This window comes from Stegastes partitus, unplaced genomic scaffold (assembly GCF_000690725.1).
Source record: "Stegastes partitus isolate 25-593 unplaced genomic scaffold, Stegastes_partitus-1.0.2 Scaffold485, whole genome shotgun sequence".
NCBI lineage: Eukaryota > Metazoa > Chordata > Actinopteri > Pomacentridae > Stegastes > Stegastes partitus.
This window is the reverse complement of record NW_007578216.1, coordinates 391,543-418,923: the sequence shown is the minus strand read 5'-3', so window position 1 is coordinate 418,923 and position 27,381 is coordinate 391,543. Positions and strand designations below refer to the sequence as shown.

Genomic DNA, 27,381 nt, shown 5'->3' with positions numbered 1-27,381 from the left:
CGTAAGTTGCCCTGACGTAAGTGATCCTGACATTCAGATTTTATGTTTGGGTTCTAAGTAAGATGGAGGAGAGGAGAGTATGGCAGGAAATCAGCTCCATTACATCCTGAGCGCTTATGAAAGAAAAGTAAGGTGATGATGCAGCATGGTCAGCTTTCACAATAGGATAAGAGGAGGAGGGAGAGATGGTGGGCCAGCAGCCAGAAGTCCATGTCTCCCCTTAAGTCATTAGGACCGTCCCTGGAGAGAGAGTCTTTATGTCTGCTGCCTGTCAGCAGCTGGGCCCCCCGAAGCCCCCAGAGAGACTCAGTCATCTACACTGTGAACCTTTAGCTACTCTAAGAGAGAAACAGAGCTGCTGCTTTTGGCCTTTACAGACTGACTGGCTGACTGACTGCTGAATACATTAGAATGTTAATTACACAAGTGTTAATGAAGCATAAGTGGCAAAACTTATTCAACAGAAAACAATGTTTATAAAGGAAATGCTGTACACTGAGAAAAAGAATGGTTCCTAAATGGTTCATCAGAAGGCTCATTGACGAAAGTGTTTAGTTAGGGGATGGTTCTTCACACTCTTTATGTGGTTCTTTAAAGCACTAAAGGTTCTTCATTTTTATTGGTTGGGTGGCAGATAATAGCATAAAACTAGAGCTAAAGATAACTAAAGATAATTTTTATCATTGGTCAATAACTTGATCTATAAAACATCAGAAAACAGTGAGAAAAGTCGTCATAAATTCCATGTTTTTTGTCTGACCAACAGTCCAGAACCCAAAATATTAAATGTAATGTAATGTGAGAAATACTGCATTCCTGGGTCCTCTCATCACTTACACTATTATCAAGTCCAATGATCAAAATGGGACCTGGTGGGTCCACACATATCTATTCTGAAAAACAAAAAACTTAAAACAATTATATTTGCTAGATATTATTTGGAGCACTATTAATGGTGTGTACAGGAACTATTATTTTTCAGATTGTGGATTCAGTATACTATTAAACTAAGCTTTGTTTGAATGGTTTGGATGCTACATAATGTTGGTTTGTGTGTTTATATGAGGAGGATTTAATGCTACAGCCGATGGCTGATGATTTTTGACAGCTGATGTAACGTTCCAGCGTTCCTGAGCCTGATAGTGTCGGGTTAAAGTGCACAGTTCATCCAGAAACTCCATTAAAGGTTTAGGCGTTTCACATGTGTAGCACGGCGAGCTTTAACAGTGCACATGGAGCCAATACAGCTTTCTCTCGCATCTTTGGAGTGAACGGCTTAAAAGCCTCCTCTGGAAGCTTGTAATGTAGAGGATGGAGCTGAGAGTGTGTGTTACCTCAGGTCACATATAAACAGTTGTGTTACAGTGATGCATTTAATCTACTAATGAAGTCGGTTAGTGAGATGTAGCAGAGGAGGGAGGGTGTGGTGTGTTGGGGACCTTATCTGCTCCCTGCAGCACTGTGTGTGTCTGCGTGTGTGTGTGTCAGAGAGCTGAGTGTGTTTCAGTCGGGGAGGGGCCAGGTCCTGTCTGAAGATCCTTACGGTAACTCTTTACTCTTTCTCCAATTACCAAGTCGTATCACTTGCTAGCTTCCTGTTAGTGGTTCTGATGCTGCTGTCTGCATGTGAGCTCTTACTGCTAATGCTGCATTTTCTACAGCGCTGCACTTCCAGCAGGCAGGGCCCCGAGGAATACAACATCCTTAATGTGAGGGTAGGATTTTCATCTTCACGCTGCCATTTGAGAATGTAAGGAAACCGAGGCTTAATGTGTAGCCCAGCGTTCTGTTTTTCACTGTAATGGCAAAACGGAAACTCAGCTTTTCACATCAAGGCAAGATACAAAAGGATTTGGAGTTGAATTGTACATAGGAGAGTATTTTGACTGAACGGATGCTTGTTATTTAATATTTGATCATGTTGGCTGAATCTCCTCAGACATTTTATCTCTCTGGGCTCATGTACAGCTTGGGATCCTTCAGCAGAGCTCTTGTGCACTATTGAAATCACAGGTTTAGGAATGTTTTTCTCCTCTTTGCACATTTAGTTATATTTGTTTTATAAACTTTGATGGCTTTTAAAGCTGAAAAGGATTATTGCTGCTGCTTTGGGGCATCTGGCTCATATAATTAGAATTAGCGATGCACAATAACAGATTTTTGCTGATGGCTGATGTCTTAGAATACTGAAGTTGTTTTTTTTGTCCTTAACAAATTACACAAACTCATGTCAGATGCCCTAAATGCCCTTTAAAAAATGCTGTAATGGAACTTCTACAGTCATATTTATGATCAAGAATAGGGGCACACAAAATTTTTGATTTTTGCCAATATCCAAAGGGAATATAGTGGACTTAACATATTATTATACCTACTCTTATAGTGATGGCCCATTGGCAGGCGCAGACATAAAATGCAACACTTTTTTTCTCATTTTCAACCCATTTGTTCGTCAACACTGATAAAGATGATGCCAATATCTTCGTGCATCCCTAATTCGAATAGTTTAGAACATAATTTCATAGACTTTTGTGATATGTTTAAAGTTATTTCCCTCCTTTAATCTTTAAATCAGATCTACTTCACTCCTGCTGGACTGTGCATTCACTCCATTGGTAAATAGGAAATTACAGATTGAAACCTGTTCAGATTGTGCCCTCAAATAAACTCCATGAGGGAGCAACATTTATCCTGTCTGAGGTCCCTGCCACTTGCCATGAGTTGCCAATTTATTCCAAAATGTGGGTGTTTGTGATTTTGAATGTATTTCAGATTTATGATGTGTCATGATATGTCTTAAGGACAATCTCCAGAATGTTTGCGAGATAAATTTCCTCATTCTTTTTCAGACGTGCAGGTTTTAAAGTGGACTGCATCTCCTCAAATGATTTATCATATTTCCTGCGATATTTAAAATGTTAATTGCATATGGATGACTTAAATTCAGTAATCCAAACTGATGAAGTACTTTCTTCATGTTATCTTTCTGCTGTCACATGTTGCAATAAAGTGACAGTATGGATGACTGAAGGATTGGATGTTATGAAAAGTAGAGAGTTTTGCCAGCATGCTAAGCCACACCTTTGGTGCCTCACAAAACATCAAAGATGGATGAAGTGTGAATGCTCAGTGACCTGCGCTGATCTCCAGCTGTGACTTTTACATTTATCTTGTCAGAATGTTTACTCCTATCTGCATTTTGTATGCATTTCTTTAAAGACCCCTTCTGGTAGAAATCAAGTTTTTACTCTGTAGCATGCCCAAAGCTTTAGTCAACGCCATGTTTGAGCATTGCGGTGTACAGATGACAGTCTTAAAAATACACATTCAGACTTCCAAGGTTTCAGTCATAATTAACCAAAGTAACTAAGGGTGGAACTTTCTGCATCATAATTTTTCTTTAGATTTAGTGTTCTGTTCAAATATGTGACTGAATTACTCCAATATTACAACTTGTCACTGTGGAGCGTAATTTTACAGTGTTTCAGCAGAGTCGTTGGTGAGCTGGAGTGCTTGAGCAGTGAGTGAAAAGAGGGGTGGGGACTTCATAGATCCACATATTCTAGAGGAAGCAATGGTGTAGAGTTACATTTAAGTCCTTTTGAGGTTAAGTAGGATTATTTTCTTGAAGAAGTTTAAATTGATGACAGCAGTCATAATGTTATGTCTGTGTCTTTTTCATTACAGTTCCTCCTACCCACACCTGGTTGTAAGACACCCACTGCAAAACAGTAGAAGATGAGTAAGTCTCCGACCCCGAAGGGCACCCCGGTGCAGCGCAGCCCCAGTGATGGAGTCCCTGAGAGCCTCCCGTCTCCTCAGCATTCCACCCCTGGCTCCGGATCACAGCATAAGAAACGCATCTCCAGCCTCCTTCAGAGTCCCGTGAGCTGACTGTTTGTCTCTGTGGTTTATTGTTTTTCCTTTTCTTTGTCTCTCTCATCTCCAGATGTGCTTTTCTCCTCACATTAGAATAAATCTGCTCTTGACAGCTCGGCCTGCAGTCAGTGCTGAACCCCAATCTGAGTGCATGCCTGTGAGAGTGGAGCTGTGGAGCTACATGATGCTGATGAATCACTGTGTGGAGTGGAGAGGGTGATCATGGAGTGAAAGGAGTGATAGAATATGGCTGACTCATTAGATATGTTTACTCACCCTCGCCCATGTCGTGGAGGAGTGTTTGTTAATCAGCTCGTGTGTTCAAAGCCACTCATGTAATTAGAGCATCTTTCATATCACTAGGAGAAAAGGGGACAATCCAGTAGTGATGTATTGAAATCCTTTACACAGGACCTTTGAGCGTCAGTATTAAACTGAAAAGATTCATGATCTGTGTATACGTGCATGTGTGGTAATATATTAATGTCTAGTCTGTGTTTGTAGTCATTCAGAGAGGAGCTGGATGTGCTGATCCAGGAACAGATGAAGAAGGGTGGCAGCTCATCCAACCTCTGGGCACTGAGACAGCTGACTGATTTCATGGCCTCACATGGATCTCCAGCCGCCCTGCCAGTCTCCCCCTCCAGTATGTGTTTAAGACCTCTAAATAAGCCTTTAGTGTATTGAATCACTCCATTGTAACCTTGTTGACCGTATAAACATTGTCGTGTCTTGTGATACGTTTCCAGAGTTGACAACTTCAGGGACAAATGACCAGTTTAATGAGTTTAAATATTAAGTTACAAAACAAAAAGACATAATCACAATACCTGTTATTAGGAGGATTACAATTTCAAAATGCATTTTAAATAGACTAAAGAACAATATATTACAGTGCCAGGGATGCCCACTCTCAGGCTGAATTTTCAGTCTCTGTCTGGCCGTAAACTTTAAAGAGAGCACCAAAGACACAATTTGCATAATATCAGTAAAACTGTTTTGTTGTGAACATGCCACATTCACTTTGCTGTACAATTTCAGTTTATTACAGATTGAAACGTCTATGAAAGTACAACTTTATTCCGATGAAGACAGTCTGGCACAGGTCAACAACACTCACCAGTCGTCAGTGTAGTTAAACATAACAGGAACTGAAGTTCAGTTTGTTGCTTCAAGTATGTTAAATACCTGCAGAATCAGACAGGATCCATGTGAACATCTGCAAAGTGAGTTGCACACATTAACACACGCCATAACAACTTCCGTTAGAGGGCTACCTAAAATTTTAAATGATCCATTACATGGAGACATGACTGATCAGGATCTAACAGCAAATCACACTTGGTACTTTTCTTTACTTCAGATGTGTGAGCTGTCACATATTTTTACATTATTGTAAATATTGGGGTATTATTGTAGTGGGACTTATCAAAAACACCTCTGCATCTCTCCTGCTGGTCTATTTAAAGGGTTGGCACGCCAAAATTACGATTCATTAAGTTACTATGAGAAATTAATGAAAATTATGTGATGTCCTATCTGTAAATCCACAGTTCTTAGAATCTTGCTCAAACTGGTGACTGAAGGTTTGCACCTCTGCCATGCACATTACAGAATACACTTAACTTTCTATGTAATTAGTAATTGAGTAACCCTCCTATCGTTCATTATTAGCCTCTCTGTGCGTAGTTAGTGAGTTCCTCTCCACTGTGAGTCAGTGTTGTCAGCTACTAGCAAATGTTGTTACTATTAGCTCAGTACATTATTTTATTTTTAATCCAAGTGTTTTGCTGTCATCCTGAATCTCCATTAAGACTGGATTATCCACTATTATGCAGTCAGCTGCTACTCTGGATATTCATTTCATGATTAGACTGAGTTGTCTCCATTGATCATCAGGGCAAAAATAGAGGCTGGGTGTGCACACTGTGCAAGGTTTCCCTCAATAATCAATCACAGCAATTATGAATAAAACACTGTGGGAGCACAGCAGTGTGACAGGGCGGCCTACTTTTTCAATGAAGCTGCATCAAAGTTTGTTTGCTTGATTTGGAGAAAATATTGCAGTTTTTCTAACAGATATAGAGATTTATTTTCAGGTTCAGTTCAGTATTTATTGTGTAATTCCCACCTGAGATACCATCAAAACATAACATAGAAGATGATTAGGAATTTTTAGTAACACTGTGACTGCCTGCCATGGGTTAACTGATGACTGCATTCAGTTTACATAACAGATCTTATAGTACGTGAAAAGTAGAAACGATCTGAAAGCTCTGAATTTTTATTATTTTTTTGACATCCTTAAAAAAAAGTCAAACTAAAAGCAGCTCCAACTTGTCAGTTTAAACAGTAGCAACACTGGAAGCAGCAGTAAATGTGGACAGAGAGTGATTGATTCAGCGGGTGTGGGAGGTGTTGGCAGTGTCTGGTCACCTCTCTGTGTCTCCACCATAAAAGGAACACAGTCATGATTAGTGTTGTTAGTTCCACCTGTGCTTTTCTTGCTGTGAGAAAGGTCCGTGCTTTGCCACTGAAAATGTATGAATACAACCACTGTGGTAGTATTTGTCCACAAATGTTATTATGGTTGAAGGAAAAAAATTGTGATTGTAAAAATACTGAGAGATAACTGTAAATAATTAATTTGCCTGTTAAAGGAAAATGTATTTGTTGTGTTGCAATTTTTGAAATATTTTTATTTGACTAAAGCTGTAATGAGGGAGAGGTACTGCAGCACTGATGAAGTAGAGAAAATATCTGTTATCATGAAGCAGTGTGAATGGATGCTTGTATAGATAAACCTCATCCAGGTAAGTGATTTTAAATTACACAGAGGACCTGTGTGGGGGAAAAAAAATGCCAGTGCTGTTAAAATACAAAGAAAATGGCATTAACTAGATATTAAGTACCAAGGCTATGTCCTTATGTTGAAGTTGTTGAATGTTCATTCATCATTTCTATAGAGACCAGCCTTTACTGCACTCTGACTCTGTGTGCTTCTCTGTCCTCCTTCCCCACACAGACATGATGATGGTGACACCCATCAACGACCTGCATGGCTGGGAGCCTGGCAGCATGGTGAAGGGGGAGAGGTTGATGCGCTGCAAGCTGGCCAGCACCCATCGCCTGTTCGACCTATACGGCTGGGCCCAGATCAGCCGCACCTGTCTCACGGTTGGTTTTGTCACCTTTTCACTTCACATTTATTTTTTGCTTTTGCTGAGACACAACAATGTCAGTAGAAGGTTGTGAAATACACTTTATTTGGTTGTTAACATCCACAAGATGATCCGCTTTAGTCAGGTTGTCTGTGGTAATGAAGATAACTTCTGGACTTCTAGTAAGTCATTGATCGATCTGACAGCTATATTAAGGCACTGACTAATTCTGTTTAGAAAGAATGAGACAGGACATTTGAACTCGCAGTTTGAACAGTCAATACAGAAGAAAAGCGCTGCAGTAACAAGGTTAGGAAGGAGCCTGTTATCTCTGCTCAGATGATAGAAATCTGTGCGTCTGTGCTCTGTTTTGTTATTTTATTTTTTATTTTTTTGCTGTGCTAAAGGAAAAACTCCAGAAGAGTTTTCACTCAGTATTGTAATGTTCCACTCTGTTGTCATCATCTGTTCTTACCACTGTCACTCTTCCTCTCTGACAGCTGCGTGTGAGTAAAGAACAGGAACACTTCCTGGTGCTTCCAGACGGCCTGGCCTTCAGTGAGGTGACCGGATCCAGTCTGGTGAGTCACCATGAGTGGCACATGGGGCAGGTTTGAGCCTGATATGTAGGGGCTGGTAGGAGTTATAGGTGGGCAACGTAGGCACTAGTAACCCAGAGGTTTGCGCTATTACCAGAAGATTTGAGGCATTTTCCCTTTTACATTATTATTTTGTATGATCCTTGACATAAATGTCCATCCATCCATTATCTATACACCGCTTAATCCTCACTGGGGTCGCGGGGGACTGGAGCCTATCCCAACTGACTCTGGGTGAAAGCAGGGGACACCCTGGACAGGTCACCAGTCCATCACAGGGCTACACTTAGAGACAGACAACCAAGCACACTCACATTCACACCTACGGACAATTTAGAATCACCAATTAACCTCAGCATGACTTTGGACGGTGGGAGGAAGCCGGAGAACCCAGAGAGAACTCACGCTGCACAGGGAGAACATGCAAACTCCACACAGAAAGATGCCAGGCGTCCTAACCGGGGATCTCCAGGCTGCAAGGTGACGGTGCTAACCGCCGACCCACCGTGCAGTTCTGACATAAATGTGATAATCAAGAACTAACCGTGAACCAACATTTAGACCCCAAATTTATTTCAAACCATACTTGAGTTACAGCAAGTTATATGTTTTACTGTGTTTATTTCACAAGCAGTGGGGACTGTTCTCGTGTTTTGCTTTGCTCTGAGAGGCACATTGTAGGTGACTTTAGAGGTAGACTGTAGCCTGCTCACATAGTCAGCTAGAAACATCACTGCTATTGCCACTGGTATTTTGGACATAATGAATAAATACATTTCACAGTGTATGTGGGGCTTTCTGTATCGTCATTATTCTTCAGAATGGGTTTCTACTTCGAACATATACAACTGAATCACTCTAATATTACAACTTGACATTGTGTAGCATGGTGGGGATTTAGTGTTTGAGAAGAGCAGTAGGTGAGCTGCTGTTCTGAGCCGCAGTAAGAGACAATGGGGTGGTCATCACTGAGCTACACGTTTTAAAGGAGACAACATTTAGCTACATGTAAGACATTTTAAAACATAAATTGAATTTCCCTTCTGGGATAAATAAAGTATTTTTCATTTCATTTCATTTCATAAAGGATCATCATAACATCATAACATGCATATCATAACATGTATTGTCATAACATTTCACAACATTAAAATGCTGTAAAATATTCTGCTTCATATTATATTCTTGTAACCACTGACTGTGAGCAGATTCATCTAGAGCTTGTCTGTCCGCCTTTCAAAAAAAAACAAGTTTGGATTAAGTTCACCTGCATCATCATGATGCTAACAAGTTTTAAATAGAAGCAAGAAGCAGAAAAGTTTTTAAAACTGATTTTTCTTATAATTTACTTCCCTAGCGTAACACTGGTGTAAGCATAATATAGAGTTCTGACTTTGCTAACCAAATACTAAATGCATTTTAGAAGATGTTCTATCAAACTGTGAATATGTCAATATAGCAGAGCTGTTATGACCTCTCTGACAGACACATGCTGCTGGTGCTGTGTGGTTTCACAGGTTAAGGTGAACATCCTGGGAGAAATGGTGGAGAAGGGCAGCACCAACCTGGGCGTGGACACCGAGAAGTTCAGCCTGCACTCGGCCATCTACTCGGCCCGACCAGATGTTCGCTGTCTGCTTCACCTCCACACACCAGCTACAGCCGCGGTGAGTCAGTCTGGGCTGAGTTTGACGTGCTGGGTGGTGTGAGCTCACAGCTGGGTCCTGCAGTGTTCATTATGGCGCTTGATTTAGTTTTAGCCATTTGATGAAGATGTGTAGTAGTTTTAGTCACAGTTAGTGTTTTAATTGGTGTTAGTTATAGTCAACGAAAGCAACAAACATTTCAGTCTAGTATTCTTTGACAATTTAGTGTCATTTTGCTTTTATTAAGTTTATCTGATCACTTTGAGGCCACAGCTGCCACCATCTTTGTGTACAGTTACCATAGTTGCGGATGTTATTTTCACATATAGCGAGGTAAGTGGAAAAGGCTCAGTGTCAATGTCTCCCTGTACTGCAGTGATACAACAGACTCTCCTCAGTATGTCTAGTTATCATTTTAAAATGCTATTTGAACAGACCCATCTCTCTGCTCTGTTTTGCTTGGATTAGCATAAGCAGTAGCAGCTTATCCAGTCGATGTTTCACTAAGGTTCTTTATAGTCTGGGTTTAGCCTGAGAGGAGATACTCCAATTTTAAGGGCAGCTAGTTTAAATGTTAAGATGCAACTGACAGCTGAGTTGCAGAGTGTGATTCTACAGATGCTGCAGGCCAATGAATACAACTTGTATGATTAGTTCAATTTGAAAATGCATCTGTCTTTAACATTAATCCATTGACTAAAATTATTAAACATTTCGTCTGAGTTCCCATCTTCAAATATTACTTTTTATTTAATTCTATTTTTTTTCTTTACAAAAAAAAAGAAAAAAGGTCGACGGAAAATATTTTTCATCATAGCTTTACTTTATAAAATTAACACTGGTGTCCTGTCTTGTTTAGAGAGGGCACTGTTGTTGGTCAGAGCACACACACACACACACACACATACACACACACACACACTTTATACCCTAAACACAAAAAATCCTTTAAATTGCAAATTACACTGATGATTGTGAATGTTGTCTCAAAGCTGCAGTCTTCCCAATGTCATCTTGCTCTGTGTGAGCTCTGATAACATTACACCATTGTCCAGCGTGGATTTGCTTGTAAAGCACATTGTGACTCCAACACTATGTGAGTTGTGAATGTCATGACCTTTACTGCCATGACTGACAGCTAACTGTCCCCAGGTTTCAGCTATGAAGTCCGGCCTCCTGCCGCTGTCCCACGAGGCTCTGCTGGTCGGTGATGTGGCCTATTATGACTACAATGGAGTCATGGAGGAGGAGGAGGACAGAGTGGAGCTGCAGAAGAGCCTAGGACCCACCTGTAAGGTGAGCACACCACAAGACTAAATATAAAACGTACACATCAGCGACTGACTCAGCTGCTCCTGTGCCTCCCACATGAGCTTTGAGAATGAATAAATGAACAGAGAGAAGACACGAGGTGACGCGGCCTTACACTGGATTAATTATTGAAGCTGGTGCTGCTGCTCACAGCTCAGCCCGTTTTATTCCATTGGTGATGTTGATAATATGATGCATCTCAGGTGCTGGTGTTGAGGAATCATGGCATTGTGGCTCTGGGGGAGTCTGTGGAGGAGGCCTTCTACACCATCTACCACATCCAGGCTGCCTGCCAGATCCAGGTAACACACACACACACACACACACACACGCACACACACACACACGCTGCACTGACAAACAGCTGACGTACTGGAGACCAGAGTGCTGCCACTGCGTGTGTGGGTGTGTTTGTGTGGGAACTAGCATGTGAAGGGAATGTAGATGCACCAGTTTTATACCTGGGCAGTTGCCCTTCTCTTGGTACCCTTTCACTGTAATTCAGCCAGCAGCTCTGCACTGCAGTATAATACACCAGAGGAGTGTCATGTGCTAAAGAAACACTGCAGTAATCCTACAGGAACAGCAGTGGCCTGTAGGGAAGCAGATATGTGACTGTAAGGTCATATTTTGCCTCACACACAGTAAAGAGTGTTTAAAAAAAAAAAACGTTTTGTGCAGAGCTGTGCTTGTTTGAATGTGCATGTGTATGAAGCAGAACATTGCTGGTAACAGAACCTAAACTCAGTGACCTTTCCTTCTATAAAAAGAGTTCAAGAGTCCCTGCAGTTGCTTAAATTCGGTCTGTGTCTTTTGATTTTGCCAGGTGTCAGCTTTGTGCAGTGCTGGAGGAGAACACAACCTGATTCTGCTGGATCGAGCCACCCACAAACCCAACCCGACCGGCACCGTTGGCTGGGCTGGCTCCACCTTCGGACCACTGCATAAGAGTCGCATTGGGGAGCATGAGTTTGAAGCCCTCATGAGAACTCTGGACAACCTGGTAGGCAGCAGTTACAGTACGCTGAACAGACAATGTGTAGAGGGGTAGTTTAGGACACAAAAAACGTCAACATTTCGTTTACATATGAAGTTCCGTTTTCTTCAGTCTTCTGTAACTAATTCGGGAACTAGCATCTTTGGCATTGGACCATGGATGCTAGTGAGTCTCTTAGGAAGTGTAGAGTTCAGTGTTATAGATCTATAACAAGTCTATAACAAGTTTACAAATCAGGATATCCCTGCACTGATTTTATTAATTCTTTTTTAATGCATCTTCTTAAACTCTCTTAACTTTGTGGCAGTGCGACACTCATACTCTAGATTACCACTTTAAAGATTTGCTGGAATTAGAAGAGTGGCACACCAAAAGATTTAGGTGTGCTGATTTGCATAAAGTGCAGAAGGTTTTGTCAGCTGCAGTGCTTCATAAGCAGCTCACTGTGGCTGCTGCTGCTGCTGCTGCTTTTAGCTCTCCTCCCATGAAATATTAAATGAAATGAATTGAAAATATCTGCTCAGTACTGATTTTTTTGTGTGGTGCACATGTTCCACTTCTGTTGGATTCTGGGAATTACCTACTGTACTATAGTCTGACTTGTAAATCCAATTCAGCATCTTGCTTTTTTTTTTTACCATTGATATCTCTGCCCTGTTGATTAATAAAGAAACGGTGGTGGAAAGTAACTAAGTACATTTACTCAAGTACTTTACTTAAGTACAGTTTACTGAGGTTTGAAGTACTTAATCCGATTATTTCAAATTTATGTGACAGAGAGAAATTTGTACTTTCAACTCCACTACATTCATCTGGCAGCTTGAGTTGCTTTTTAGATTAAGGTTATACACATTAGATAATATAACAAGCTTTTAACCACAACACTTTGTGAAAGAGTAAAGGAGGGTATTTTCTACCAAATAGTATTTTTTCTTACATGGTTTCATTTCAATAGATGTTAAAATGATCCTACACTTCAGCAAAAAGCAAAATGTTAAAAAAACAATCCTAAAGCTTTTTTCCTTCATTCCTCTCTCATTATTTATGTTGAAACCCTCAGATATATTATCTGCTGTTTCTTAAAATAACTGTTTATAAAGTAGTCTAAACCTGCTAAAAGTAAATTGAACTAATCTGTTAAATTAGCTGAAGTCTGCCCTTTAAGATAATTAACTCCAGATAATAGGTATGCTCAGTAACTGTCACTTTTACACCACCAATTCTTCAATCCCACACTGTTAGATTTATTTATTTATTTATTCAGGGAATTTGATTGATTTAAAATTCTGTTTTGCACAATCATCCATCACACACAATAGTCATTTTCCTCGCCCTAAAAAATGATGTGATGCTTGACACTGATTAGTTAAAGTTGTAGAGAACAACAAGCACCATTTCTTCTGTCCTCTTGATGTCCTTGTCAAGTAGCAGTCCTCTCCTCTCTAACATCACCATCAACAACTAAAAATTTGCCATCAAGGCTAAAATAGCTTGTCTTCTTCTATTTCCTTTGTCCACATAAAATTGGAGTTCCAGTAGCTGCTATTTTTGTTGTTGTTGTTTATATATTTGTCCCACAAATATAAGTACTGGCCTAGTGCTAGAAACCAGCCTTCTCCAGTTGTCTTGAAACAGTTGGCTGTGTTCCTAATCATACACTTTTTCCTTTTACTTTAGGTTTATTCTACAGCTGCCCTTTCAAAGTACATGCTGTTTCATGCCGTGTGCATACAGATGGGTCGCACTACTCCGTCATATTATTGAGTCCTAAACGTTGACCGTCACAGTCTGTGGTGTGAAATGAGCTGTCATCTGTCTGGGTGCTCACAGTGGCTCAAGTTTGTTTATACTCGCGAGACACCGTGATGACTGTGACATAACAGTGTAGAGGATTGTGGGTCAGAATGGCCAGAAAAGCATGCAGGCTTGCATTCTGCAAAATCCCAACAGATGTAGTAGGGCATCCTGGTATTTTTGGAAATCTGTATTTAGCTTACTATGTATTTGGATGAACTAAATCTTTTTCTTGCATGCAGTAATGTAGCACTGGAATTAGAGCGCACCTGATGTGAACATTTGCTAGTCGTAACCATGTCCACCTTCCGTCTTACATCCTGTTACCAGAGTAAAAGCACTTTGACAAATACTGCTGTATTTGTTTCAGTTGCTTCACAATGAATACCTAAAGATCCTCCTGTGGTTTGCAAATGGAAAGCTTTTAATGCAAAGTAGCAGCATGAAGTCCTCATTTTGCATCAGCAGTAGCTTGACACAGGTCTGATACAGCTGCTCTGTGGAAGAAAAGTACAAACCACAAAAACTCTTCTGCACTACAAGCTGGACACGGGAAAATTTGCAGACATGTTGCTCCCTCTTTTGATGCCGGTGAAGCCACAGATATCAATAAAGTGCCAAAGTACTTAATTGATTTCACAGTATAGTAGTCAGTACCACGATTCAGCTCTACATGGCACAGTGCACTTTGAAAGAACGCTGCCTAATGTGTGTCTACACCCTAAAGCTTTCTCCCTCTGTTGTTACGCAGGGCTACCGTACCGGCTACGCCTACCGCTTCCCTGTGCTACTAGAGCGATCGCGAACACGGAGGGAGGTGGAGGTGCCGGCTACCGTCACAGTCTTCCACCAGTTCGATGACGACGGAGTCCACCCGGCTCTGAGGCAGCACCCGTTTGCCCAGCGGCAGCAGCAGGAGAGGACCCGATGGCTCAACACCCCCAACACCTACCAGAAAGTCAACCAAGAGCAAGCCAGCCCGGGACACCAGCGCACCACTGTGAGCCTCTAGGGAGGGAAGATCTGCATCAGTCTGGAAAAGCAGTACTAACAATATGTGTTAGAAGTCGCTGGGATTGTGATTCCATATATAATCCAAAAAACGTGCATCTTTTCTGCATTCTATAACCAAATTTTAGCTGCTTTGATCTAAATATTGTGTAATGTTTCTCAGTTCAAACAGCAGATTGGTAGACTGTGTCAGTTTGAATGTGAAGGGATAAAAATGATGAAAGAGCAGCAGAGAGATCAGAACCTGGACCGAGATCAAAGTGAGCTGTGAGGAGGGAAAGTAGAAAGGGCTTCAAGCTTGTTAAAGTTTGGAGTGATGCTTTTAAGATGATGCAAGGAGGAGGCGGACACAGCAACAGAATAATTAACTCTCTGTCTGTCTGATATTATATCTGATGTGCATCCAAAATCTGCCGCTTTTCCCCTGTGGAGACTGATGTAGACTGTGGAGCTTTTGTTGTAAATTTCCTGATACCTTAGAGGAAAGATGAAGCAGATGAGGCCTTTAAAGACAAAAACATTATGAGAGAGGTTGTCTTACAACAGTGGGAGGAGCTTGGCTGTTCTTCCCACCCTCCCCTCTCTCCCTCTTCTCTGCATTGCAGGGGGAAGCCCACCAGCTCTGTGAGGACTGCTGCAGTGCAGAGGCTGCCCTCTGCTGGAAAAACATACTCCATATTCATAAATCTCTCATGAAAACATAGTATTTTTCAGGAAAAAAATCTATTATTTTAAAGAATGAGCTGGCTTTTTCACTGTAAGCCATGTCTGACTGAATTAGACGGACAGAGTCTGCACACTCGGTAATCATCTCTGCTCATTTTTCTTTTAAAGTGGTACATAAGATGTTGTTTTTCTTTCCTGTAGTGGTTAAAGACAGAAGAGCTGACACAAGCTGGCAGCACAGCCATCAAGATCGAGAACCCAAACCAGTTTGTGCCTCTTTTTACCAACCCTCAAGAGGTGATTGAGACACGAAACAAGGTAACTTTAACTTGCTTTTGGCCTTTTCTCTCTCTTCCACAATTCCCATCTCTACTTTCTGCATACTGCCACATGAATCAAAAGTGTTTACAAAAATCATTTTGCCCTCAGATTCGACAGCAGAATCGTCAGGACATGAAAACTGCAGGACCACAGTCTCAAGTCCTCGCCAGCGTCATAACAGAAGACAGCCCTCCGGTAAACTGCAGTCTGTCTGCTTCCCAAACCTCTGGCTTCTTTTCCCTACATTTGCTCTTCAGAGTTTAAAATTGTGGTTTTGTGTTTTCGTCCTTCATCAGTCCCCAGTCAGCCCACCTAAAGTCCCACCGGAGCCAGAACCTCCCAACCCCTTCAACCAGCTGACAGACCAGGAGCTGGAGGACTACCGCCAGGAGGTGCAGAGGAAACAGGATGGAGGGACCGATGGTACACTTCCCTCAGCTTTCTTCACTCTGTTTGGCTTCCTAACCATATAACAGTAAACTCACCGTTGTTTTAGACCAGATGCATCCTGAAAGCAGTATTACTATAGAATTACATTATTGATAGTTGTTGTCTTAAACATTATGTGGCCAAAACCAGGTCATGTTTGCAAATGAGAGCTGGTTCTCAAACATTTTTTAACTGGTAAAATAAAGGTAAAAAACATCAACAACAATAACAAAAAAAAACGGTACAGACACTTGAACATCACACCTGTAAGTTAGAATGAAATATCTCATCTCATTTCAGCCACACTCTTACAAAAACAGGTTTTAGGTTCCTGCACTGTGTCCTTTTAGCTTTAGTCGGGCTCCAAAAACAGATAAAAAGACCTGTGCCTGAGGATCTGGCACACACAGTACTAAAAGGTCAGAATGAAGAGCTTTAAAGTGATGATGAAAATCTTACAACCTGTTCTAAAACATGCTGTGAGCCTTAGTAAAGAGGCTGAAACAGGACAGATGTACTTCTGTTTCCTGATTCAATTGATTTTCAGCAACTAATTTGTTTGTTTTAACAAGTTAACAGCTGTAACATTTATTGATGTGTTTATTGAGTTTCCTAGCTCATCTGATAACCTTTTACTGCCTTTTTTGTAGCACCATGAAAGTCTCTCTTTTTTTTTTTTTCTTTTGGCAATATAGTGTAGTAAAGGCGTCTTTATGTGCCGCCTCTCACTTTCTATACTGACGCATTTCACACTGTGTTCTAACCTTCTGAAGGGTGTTGTGTGTAGCATTTTAAATACAAAAACATCAAATTCAGCTTCAGTTTTCCACCAGTTTTTATTGTTATTCTACCATTTAATGTGTTAAATGGGGAAATCATTATCTCTGTGCTGTGAAGCAATTCAGCAGATTTACTTTTTTAGCATGTACATGACTAATGCAGTGTAGAGGCTGAAAGAGATTTGCAATCTTCTCAGCACTGGTCTTTTTTTGTGTTTTAACGTCATGTTAAATTGCGCAATCATTTTTGAGTTTAAAATGCTACACACAAGACATCACTCGTGCCTGTCGTGTAAACTGTGTTCACTTCTGTTTGTCTCACTAACCTGCACAGCTGAGCCCTCGCTGTCCCTCACTGTTTGTGTGTGTCTGTGTGTGCGTGTCTGTGTAAGTAGGGGAGGAGGAGGCAAATGACAAGGAGTCTCCCCCCGCTACCTCCCCGACAAAGGGCCCTTCACCCAGCCACCCTCCTCTGTCAGGTGAGGCTCGGCCGGGTGCTGCCTGTCTTGCCCTACGTATCTGAGCCGCAGCCTGCTTCGGGTCTTATACGGACTCACGTTTGAGTCAGCACTGCTTCTGCCCTCTCACGCTTCAAATACTCACTGACCGCCATGTTACTCCTCCTCATGTACAGCAGATATTGACTGTAGTGAAAACACTTTCAGGTAGAACTGGGCAATAGAGCATGAGATCAGTGTATATTCATAAAGATTCCTGAAGGGATTGCCTGTAAATGATCTTTCCATTTTCTATAAGTATAATATGGAGTGTGAAAGCCTCTGCTTTACTTAGGAAATGGTAATTTCATTAAAATTACCAAACACAAGATCCACTTTTTTTAATATTATTCTGGGGCTTCGACAGCAGGTGGCGCTTGGTCAGTGTGAAGCTGTTATACAGGCAGACTCAGCCACTGTGAGATGTGGTTGAAAGCTCTGGAAAAATCTTGGAAGTGGATACTTCTAAGTGTCTTTTGTCAAAATATAATATTAAAAAAGAATTAGGAACTGTACACATTAAAAGGAACTATGGAACCTTACAGAAGAACTGAGCGCACAGGGGCTTCTGCCTTCTCTCCGTATTAAATGATAAATATATATGATTCCATCTCATAATCTTTTTTGATTTGAATTCAAGGCTGCTCTTTTGACTGTAACTTTAACCTGATGTATCCTGTGATAAACAAATTTGTCTGTCCAAAACGTGACAGCTTTTCAGTTGCTGTAGTTAGTGATCAAAAAAAAATCCTGTTAAGTGATAACAAGCTTATGTCTGATAACATTAAAGAAATTCTGCCTCCACCCATTACAATAGCAGTGAATATAATTTCATTTGTATGTTTGTTTAAAATATTCAACAGTGTCCTCTCTCTCCAAAGACGACTGTCCCAGTTTCTCTGGATAATCGAGAGACCTCAGTACTGGAACATGCTTCAGTCGCTGTGAAAACTGTTGACAGCATGTTCTGTAGTCTAGGAGCACGTCTTAGTCATCCAAGTGATGTTTACACGTCAGATACATGAAGGAGTAACACGGGGTGTCAGCTTTTGTTGGTGTGCGTATTTGATCTTTGTCAAGAACGACATTTTGACTTCTCATACAAGTTCAACCCCGTTACTACAAGTTCATCTAATTAAAGTATGAACAAAGGCTCTGGTGCATTTTGCTGTACCAGTGAGCCTGCTCTGCCCTGGAAAATGGCTAAAAGTAAATGGAATGCAGCTTTTTTTAACGTTAATCGTTAAGTCAAAATGTCTGGTTACTGTTTGATTTACATTTGCTACATTTCAGCCCTTTGTTGGGAAATCCATCTGTCTGTGTATCCACTGTATCTGTTGTATTCTCTCCTTCTGTGTTTGTCTGTCTGTCTGTCCTTTTCTGTGTTACTCCACACTTGTTCATAGGGCACACTTCTGGTGCTATGGTCTTGTCTCACTAGTAAGTACAGAGAAACCGTACGACAACTTACTTCTCATTAAGCCAGCATGTTCATCTGCAGTGACGAGTCTAGCATGTAGCTTTGCAGCTGCACCCGACTCGGGACTTTCTGTGTCATTGCTTAATGCTCTGTGCTTTGTTTGTTTTTTAAAAAAAAAAATTAAAAAACTCTGAGCAGAAGAAGCAAAGACCGACTCTCCGGCCATTCAGAACGGAGGCGAGGAGGAGAAGCAGACGACAGAGGAGCTGGAGAAAGGGATGAAGGCTCTTTCAACCAATGACACCTCCTCCACACCTGCTGCTCCACCCACCAAACTGCAAGGTGGCACCCCCGAGGGCTCACCCTCCAAGTCCCCGTCCAAGAAGAAAAAGAAGTTCAAGCCGCCGTCGTTCCTGAAAAAGAGCAAGAAGCAGAAGGAGAAAGCCGAGACCTGAGACCTGAGCTCATACAGATGCACCAAACCTCGGTGAAATACTACAGTGAATTACTTCCTAGTTGCAGATGGAGTTTACCACATCAGATCTATTCCAAGAGCCATTTAAAATGTCAGACACTAAATTGATCCTCACTACTGCACCACTGCTACTCACTGATTTTGATGTATGTGGTGATTCATCTGGTACACTGGTAGTTGTTTTCACATACTATTTGACCCAGGTCGGACACAACCCAACATTTTGACGCACTACTTCTTATCACACATACGGTCCCTGTACTACTTACGTCTTATTTTCACCTGCTCTGCAATCGATCTGTTACTTCACTTCACTGTACAGGCATTCAACCATGTTCCTCTCTAAAAGTGGGATTACCGCTGTGATCCTGTGCAGTTGCCACTCAGAATTTGTTTCATACATCTTTTTTTTTTTAGATCCACAACTCTGCAAACCACAGTGGAAACAAAAGCCTCCATGAATTATGCACCCTTTCTCCATGTATAGGCACTTGACATATGTAGATTGACATTCTAGTACGTTGCATTTGTTCATCATCATAGGCATCTTCTAGTCACGATTTGGTTCTACTTATCAGATAGATGTTGCAGGTATACTCTGTGAGCACAGGTGCAGTGCATTTAGAAATATACTGATAGCTACTGATTGTGCTCTGCTGAATGCTGGTTTTGTGTAAAACTATCAGCCTGCTGATGTTGTTACAGCAGGGACGAACAAGGAAAAAGAAAGCGGGGAAATTATACTGGCTCGCAACAAAACAACTCGCTGTGAACGCTGTTATCAAAACCAAAAGGATAAAGAATTTGTTGCTTGTCAATGCAGTCTGAAACCCAGTAATAGAAGATACTAAAGGTACTAAACATTCCACTTTTCTCATTTTCTTTTAAATGTATGTGTGCAAAATACCTCTTAACAGTACTTACTTTCTGTTTGAACCAGTAGCTGTTATCAAAATGCTGATGTGTGATGTTTGCTCATGGTTTTATTTTATTTTCTATTAGAATGTATAAGTGAGTGTTGCAAGGTTACCATGTATCAGTCATTAAAGATCAAGTTTGATTTAAAATCAACACAGCATCTAGTTTCCGTCTGTCTTTCTGTGCTTCATTATCACGCACTTCTTTTCTCACATATTTTCCACACAATAGGTTGCAGAGTAAAGAGAATTCACAGAAGTATGAGTGCAAATAGCAAATTTTCCCTGTGGATGCTGGACTGTACAATAACTGCAACTGGAAGCTGAACAAGTATTCAGGTTAGATGCTTACACTTACAGATGGATGATAAACTAAAGGAAAAGCGTGAACCCCCAACCCATGCAGTGAGGGAACTCTTACTTTCAGCTGTGTAGAGGCATTTTAGTGCCGTGGTTTGTGTCCACTTGTCTCATTAGAAAGAAGAATCACAGCTCATCAACCCAAAGCTGTACTGAGGGATCTTCTTTATCTTATCATGAAACATTTCTGTCCGGATGGGATTGGGCTCTTCTTCAGTGACAGTGTCTCCATCCATATCGCATTACGAGTCACTGAATAGTTTGAGTGCACTATGGCCTTTGCCGTTTCTGGATCTCAACAGAGCTGTCCACCAGCATCATCAAAACACCAAACGAGAAAATGCATTTACGAAGAATGGTAATCATTCCTCCAGTAGAGACACAGAGAATCAATGCCACGAAACACTGAGGCTGTTCTGGCGGCATGTGGTGGCCCAATACTTTACCAAGACATTGTTGTTTTTTTTCCTTAGATTTGTCACTTTTCTGTACATAAAATGAAATGATCTAATACACAGGATCAGTTTAAAATACTGTAAAATGCCAGTTTCTGTTATTAGAGATGCGTTATGGCAAGTGCTGATGATAGTTTGAGTGCTGTCCATGAATATCTTGTCAGTGGGATGAGGGGTGGTTTGATCTTTGTTTTGCTTCACTGACTCAGTGCTGCAGTGGAGCGACCGCGCGCTCCCCTCCCATCCTGCAGAGGGCGCGCGGCTGCTGACAGCGCACCGGAAGTTCCAACACTCGACAAGACGACAACAGACATCAACAAAATTCACTAAACCCCACAGTTTGTTCGTGTTTCATACCACAATTGATTTCCTCTGAAGAGCTACATTTTGCTTTTGAGGGTAGCATTTGATTTGTTAAGAAGATGGGCAGGAGCAGGAGTCGAACTCCTCCGAGAAGAGGTAAGAAACTCCAAGTAGCTAGCTCATTTAGCACTAGCTTACTGTTAGCTCTGGTAGCGTGGGTTTTCTTTTCTGTTACACTATGAAAAGTAAGTTTGATTAATATGGATGTGCATATGTTTTTGTTTTCCATGATAATGACCACCTTAATCTGTGTAATAAAAAGACAGTTAATATGCTTCGTGTTTGTATGGCAGTAGCTGTGTTGTGTTGATACGCGGAGGTGAACAGAAGGATCCAGATGTTTGCTGAACTTATTCATAGTTTATTTAGGATTTCAATATCGAAAATTCTGCGTACGTGATTTGGAGGGCTGCCATTCAGTGCCTGTTTATCTATTAATAAAAATACCAACTATTGTAGTGATCAATCCAAACAATTCGAAAAAAGCAAAAGGGCCGTTGCTTTGAGTTAATCGTCATTGTGTTGTGCAGCACAGTGTGATCTATAAGCAAGTGTCTACATTTAAAAGTGCGTTACTGTAGAATTAAACTAGAAACTCCAACTTAGTAAAAACAATTACAAATTAGTCTGAATAGTATTTGAGCCTGTAGTGCAGTTCCAAAAGAAATCCAAGTTTTTTTCTAAAGCCCTGAAAAAATATAATGTGCTCTATGTAGTAGTTTGATTCCAAATGAAACCAAATGCAAATGTGTGGTTTATATATCAGGTAAAAGTAGGTACAGTTTTCGTTTTAGTTACTTTTTAAATTTTACTCAGATAACTGCAAGGTGGGATATATCATCTGTGTCATAAATAGGGTTTGGCAGTGTTGAACACAGGGTGTTGGATGATTTTAGAACATGAAATCGGTGTTGGAAGGGTAACAATCTGTTCCGCTGGTTGCAACCTCCAGTAGGGGAGGTCTGTGGGCATAGACAAAGGCGATAAGAGACCCAGGCAGCAGCGGACTTGTGTGCCCTGGGAGACCAGAACAGAAGCCACAAAGGAGGTGACAGAGGGTGAAGGGACTCCGTTATCAAGGGATATCACGTACTGTGATGAGCGAGGAAGGGAGCACACCACGGGTTTATTCATGCATCACCAAGGCCCGGTCAGAAATGATGACACTCCCTGCTCTGGCTGATTGATTTTGGGAGGACATCCAACTGACAAATATTGCAATTTGGTTTTGGATATAATTTTTGTAAGAGATTGATGGATGTTAGATTGTTGGGGTCTACACCAGTTTTTTAGGGAGTTCACCAAAATCCTTGATGCTTACAGTGAGGGGATCTGGTAGCTCTGTTATGCTGTAGGCCGGGGGCTGCTTTTGTTGGGGTGTGTTCCCTTTTCCCCCTCAAGCCTTAATTATATACCTTGTAGATGCACACATGGACAGCTGTGCACACCATGGATACGTAGTTGTTGCTGTTAAACTCAGATGTCCAGACTAACTTTTCTGCTTTCTCTGTTGGTCGTACCAGCATATGACTCAGTGATACAGAAATATCAATATCAGACAATGAGGGTTCTATTGTGTAATAGATATAAAACATAAGATGAAGCATTACCATGAACGATACCATCAAAAGTGTGACTATCGCACATGGAGAACAGCATGAATTTTAAAATCACTGACACAGCAGTGAAAACCCTGGGTCAGACATGCAGCATGAGCAATAGTCGATCTATATGTATCTATACTTGCTATATTAAAGTGTCTTAAACTGCAGCCTTAGCTTTTTTAACGCCATTGTTTCAAGTTGCAATTCTGATATTAAACAAATGAATGGTTCAGCCCTACCTCCTACTAAGAGTTGCTACATGGGAGTGTTTTTTCATCGTGGACTGCTCAAAATTCTGCTTTAAATATACCACATACAAATCTAAAATGTGACGTCTGAAGAGCATAAACACTTTGGCCATTGCAGTGGTGCCAAGACTTTGCACTTTAATATACAGTATGCAGTGAAATATCAGTATCTAATTCAATCTCGTAGTATGTGTAAAATCAAAGCCAGCTGACAATAGTGTGGATTACATTTGCCAATTATTTTAATATTAAGTGTCTGCATATTTGCTGTTCTCATATCAAAGAATTTTTCTCTTCGGTGTTTATCATAAACAGCGTTACTCTTGTCATAAGTCAGACTGAACTGCATTTTACAGAATACTGGTTAAACTATGCATCACAAAGCACTAATCCATTTATTGTTATATTTATATTTATTGCTATATTAAAGGTGTTTGAAGGAGCTTTGAAATCTCATCTGTCATGCAACTACATACTCATTTGTTTTAACAAAGAATTACCTGAGGCAATCTAAGGTGAAAGGAACACATAATGAAGAGGTAATATTAACACTAATGTATACCTGACTGATGCCATGGTGGTTAAAAAAACATGTCTGCACTGTCCAGTACCTCATTTCAATCACCTGGTGACAACTTGTTTTCCTAGTGGCATTAAACAGAAACTTGCATATTCAGCATTAAACGAAGACTCACATGGTGCCAGTGACATTCATAGAGGTTGTATGAGCATCAGCAGGGTGTTTCCTACCTCAGCATGAGCTTCTTAGGTATGACTGTGCATGACAAATCAGTCTGTTACCTTAGTTGATTGACACCTATGTAGGTTTTCCTATTATTTGTGGTCATTCAAGAAACAAAAATGTACTTTATGTTTTAGTAGATAAGACACCAACTACCAAACCAGTTTAACATTCAAAAAAATAATAAAATAAAATTCTCAGGTCTTAAACTTTTGGCACTAGTGGTTTTCCTTCAGTGCTGGCTAAAACTTTTGTAGAGGAAATTACGTATGCAGGTAAAATCATGGCTAGAAATAGCATAATCAAAGTATGTTACAGAGAATTGTAACCAAGTACAGAAGAAAATTCCCCACAACATCATTTTAGAGAAGACTGTTATGTCACATGAGAGGCTGTTGTGTAAAAAAAAAACATTCCCAAATGCAAAGTTAATGTCATGATCTCATTTCTTCCTCCCCCTCAGAGAGAAGACGCTCCCGCTCAGCTTCCCGGGAGCGCGAGCGAAGGCGAAGGGAGAGGGATCGCTCTCGTTCTCGAGATCGGGATCGTGAACGGCGCAGAAGTCGCTCACGGTCTCCTCACAGGAGACGCTCAAGGTGAGTTTTTCAGAACCCTGAATACGTTTTCATTTGTAGCTGTGTCTGTCTGAGACTTGATGTGTTCAGGACAACAATATGAGTAATATTTGAAAAGCTGCATGTTTATGTGTCAGTGTTCCACCTCAGTTGCTATGTTCATGGTGTTCCCCAGCAGTAATGTAGGACAAACAAAAATGGTCAATTTGAGACCATCAGTGACCTGTTAGAGGAAACTCTAATCAGTTTAAGCCCAGTTCACAAAAGGCCTAGTGAATTAGTCGAGAAACATTTTGTTCAGATTTGTTACTGTGTGTTTCCTATGTTCTTTAACAAGCACATTTATCACAGCGGTTAAACAAACTGTGAACAACACCAAGTAGTTCAGCTGCGAACGTGTCAGCTCTCTGTAGTTGTGACAACCCGTCCTGCAGCCATCTTTGTGTTCCATCTACAGGTCTCCTCCCAGGCGTCATCGCTCCTCCTCCCTCTCTCCTTCGAGACAAAAGGACAGGCGTGACGATGATCGCAAAGACGCTAAGGACAAGTCCGCAAAGCCTATTCAGATCTCAGGTATTAGATGAACAGCATGCCAATATTATCTATACATACAGGAAATGTTCTTTTTCAGTGACGTTGGTCTTTCTAACTGCAATTACAAAATTTAATAAAAGTATTTTTTTTTAACAGCTGAGGATATGAAGGACAAGACAGAGGAGGAAATTGAGATGATGAAGCTGATGGGATTTGGTTCCTTTGATACCACCAAGGTGAGAGCACAGTAGAGTCCTGTGTTGTGCTGCCACGAGGAGGTGCACTTTATTTCACAAAACGGTCACAGCATTCTACAGCGAAACTGAAGACATACTCGCTGCTTGTTTGCTTTAATTTAAAGGGGTGACTTTCTACTTTACTGCACACACTAGAATCTGTAAAGCAGCTTGCTTTTGTATAATGCTCACTATTCACATGTTTTTTCCCTTCACCATGTTTACGCAGTAAACAAAACTCAGTGATTAAGGTTTTTCATTTCTTGCATTATTTAGTTTCAATCTATTGACAATAAAGTGATGAAAATTGAAGAGATCCATAGTTAGAAAACCTGTTACTGGACAACAAGCTAGACCTCAGTGGCTTACATCACATTTATTGGACATCATACACCTGCAAAAGCTTTACGGGAAACACCTCACAATGACACTTCTTGTTTAATACTTTTTATCAGATCAGCAGCAGCTTGCGTTGCTCTGTGAAAGGAATTGACTTAGCCACTGATGAGGTGTAACTTATTTGTTGAACGAGAAGAGCTGGACAAAGTTTCTTATTGGGTTGCACAATATTGGATTTTTGTGGGTTTTTGGTATGCTGTTTTAAAACTTGTTATGGCCAATAATGATATCAGGACATATTTTTCTACCTAATTGCAGAAAACATGAAGTCTCTTCTGTTGTGGAATTAACATAATATCATGCCTACTCTTTTTGTGATGGCCCAGGTGGATGCAGACATAAAATACACTTTTACATTTTTTCAAATTTACATATTTACAAAATATATTCATTTTTATGTATAATTTTTAAATAAAACTAAACTTCTTTCTACTTTAACAGGCTTAGGTGATGCTGATCTCTGAGTCAATTCTGACAGCAGCCACAACTAGATCAAATCAGACTTATTTCATAAGTTGCAAAACAAGTATATGTAATCTTGGTCCACATGTGCCCTTTTGTGCTTAAAAGCACTGAGCATTACTAAGCTCCCTCTTATTTGCCTATTTTTAAAGCCTTTATTGGCCAGTATCACGTATCCCTATATCTTGCTATTCTTCTAAGTTGATTGAAACATTCCAGTATTGTGAAATGCTTATTACATATTGAGAGCTTTGAAGACACCTCTCATTCATTTGTTTAATACCACTTATTGTATATTGTCTCTCTAATACAGCCCTGTATTTGTTACATTGTTGTTTAGTTTAGTTTCAAACATTTTTATCCTCTAAATAATCCTCATGTTTTGAATTAAAGGAGGTCAAGCAGATGCATCTGCATTATATAGATTTGTGATACATCACTATTCATCTTGAGATGTGATATTTGAGAGGCAATAACTTTCTTTTTAAACAGGGGAAGAAAACTGATGGATCAGTAAATGCATATGCTGTCAACGTCACCATGAAAAGAAAATACAGGTAAGTCAACCAACAAAAAATAACTGTTTCAGATTGTATAATGTGTCGGTTTGTGGTCAGTCCATCAGTGCAGCACTTTGCTCCAGACAATCTTTGAAAATGTTCGATAATCATTTGTTATTTTATGCAGTAAGTTATTGTTTGAACTCCAGTTGTTGGTTATGTTGCTGAATTACAGTGTCAACTTTTCAGTCCCCTCACAGTGAGGACTCACAGCATCAGTCACTGTTAAAGTAGCCAATCACCTCCGCAGGTGTCTCTATGCAGAGATCCCGGCACTCCCATTGGTGCTCGATGATGTAATCTGAAAGTGTTGCGAGGGAAACAGTGATGTAATGTTTTCTTATTATTTTTTCTTTTTTTTAGGCAGTACATGAACAGGAAAGGTGGATTCAACAGACCACTGGACTTCATCGCTTAAAAGTCTCAACGACTTGTCTCCTGAGTTTACCTCCCCTTAGAGTTAGTAGATGGTATTGTGTTGTTTCTCGTTACATCTAACTTGTGTGTGATGCAACAATTGTGTGTATATACCTTTTCATGAGTAAATGCATCAATGTAAATAGTAGTACTTGGAGTAAGTCACAGCAGAGCATTGGTAGGAGCCTGAGCTATATGTTAAGATGCATTGTTTTATTTGAAATAAAATAAAAGCGTTTTGCAAAGAATACACAGGAACCCTCCAATTTGTAATTGCTATTGTGTTTCTACTGTTAGATCTACAATCAGGAATGTCCTTCAGGATTAATGAAGTTTTATCTTATAATTAGCAAATTGATGAATGTGGTCACATCACTATGTCAATAGGTGCAACTTAGTATCTGAATTAGACTCATCCTGCACTCAGATGTAATCGGGTTTGTATTCTTGTGTATGCCTGTATGTTGCTATGAGGGCAGTGTCCCCTAACTAATCTGATTTGGTGTTTTCTATAAGTGTGTCCT

General features: G+C 40.5%; 2 protein-coding genes across 7 annotated transcripts; both read left to right on the top strand.

The window, feature by feature from the left end:
- Nucleotides 1-1,506: 1,506 nt before the first annotated feature.
- Nucleotides 1,507-20,060, top strand: add2 (adducin 2 (beta)). 6 transcript variants are annotated; one of them, XM_008287071.1, is made up of 16 exons: nt 1,676-1,750; nt 3,688-3,885; nt 4,384-4,525; nt 6,905-7,056; nt 7,541-7,621; nt 9,157-9,306; nt 10,438-10,581; nt 10,800-10,898; nt 11,423-11,599; nt 14,139-14,387; nt 15,266-15,382; nt 15,494-15,580; nt 15,682-15,808; nt 16,989-17,072; nt 18,709-18,997; nt 19,403-20,060. In XM_008287071.1, the coding sequence occupies exons 2-15, from the start codon at nt 3,739-3,741 to the stop codon at nt 18,963-18,965; spliced, it is 2,013 nt and encodes a 670-aa protein (XP_008285293.1). In that variant the 5' UTR covers nt 1,676-1,750; nt 3,688-3,738; the 3' UTR covers nt 18,966-18,997; nt 19,403-20,060. The 6 variants fall into 6 exon arrangements, with proteins under 6 accessions (XP_008285292.1, XP_008285293.1, XP_008285295.1 ...); XM_008287073.1 differs by lacking the exon at nt 19,403-20,060 and adding an exon at nt 18,497-18,530 and having other exon boundaries at nt 18,709-18,799; XM_008287070.1 differs by lacking the exon at nt 1,676-1,750 and adding an exon at nt 1,507-1,544 and having other exon boundaries at nt 18,709-20,060.
- Nucleotides 20,061-21,002: 942 nt separating this feature from the next.
- snrnp27 (small nuclear ribonucleoprotein 27 (U4/U6.U5)) lies at nt 21,003-27,107 on the top strand. The gene is made up of 6 exons (XM_008287068.1): nt 21,003-21,176; nt 24,138-24,270; nt 24,707-24,822; nt 24,940-25,019; nt 26,373-26,437; nt 26,804-27,107. Exons 1-6 carry the CDS (start codon nt 21,140-21,142, stop codon nt 26,856-26,858), a joined length of 486 nt encoding a protein of 161 aa, XP_008285290.1. The 5' UTR covers nt 21,003-21,139; the 3' UTR covers nt 26,859-27,107.
- The last annotated feature ends 274 nt before the right edge of the window (nt 27,108-27,381 follow it).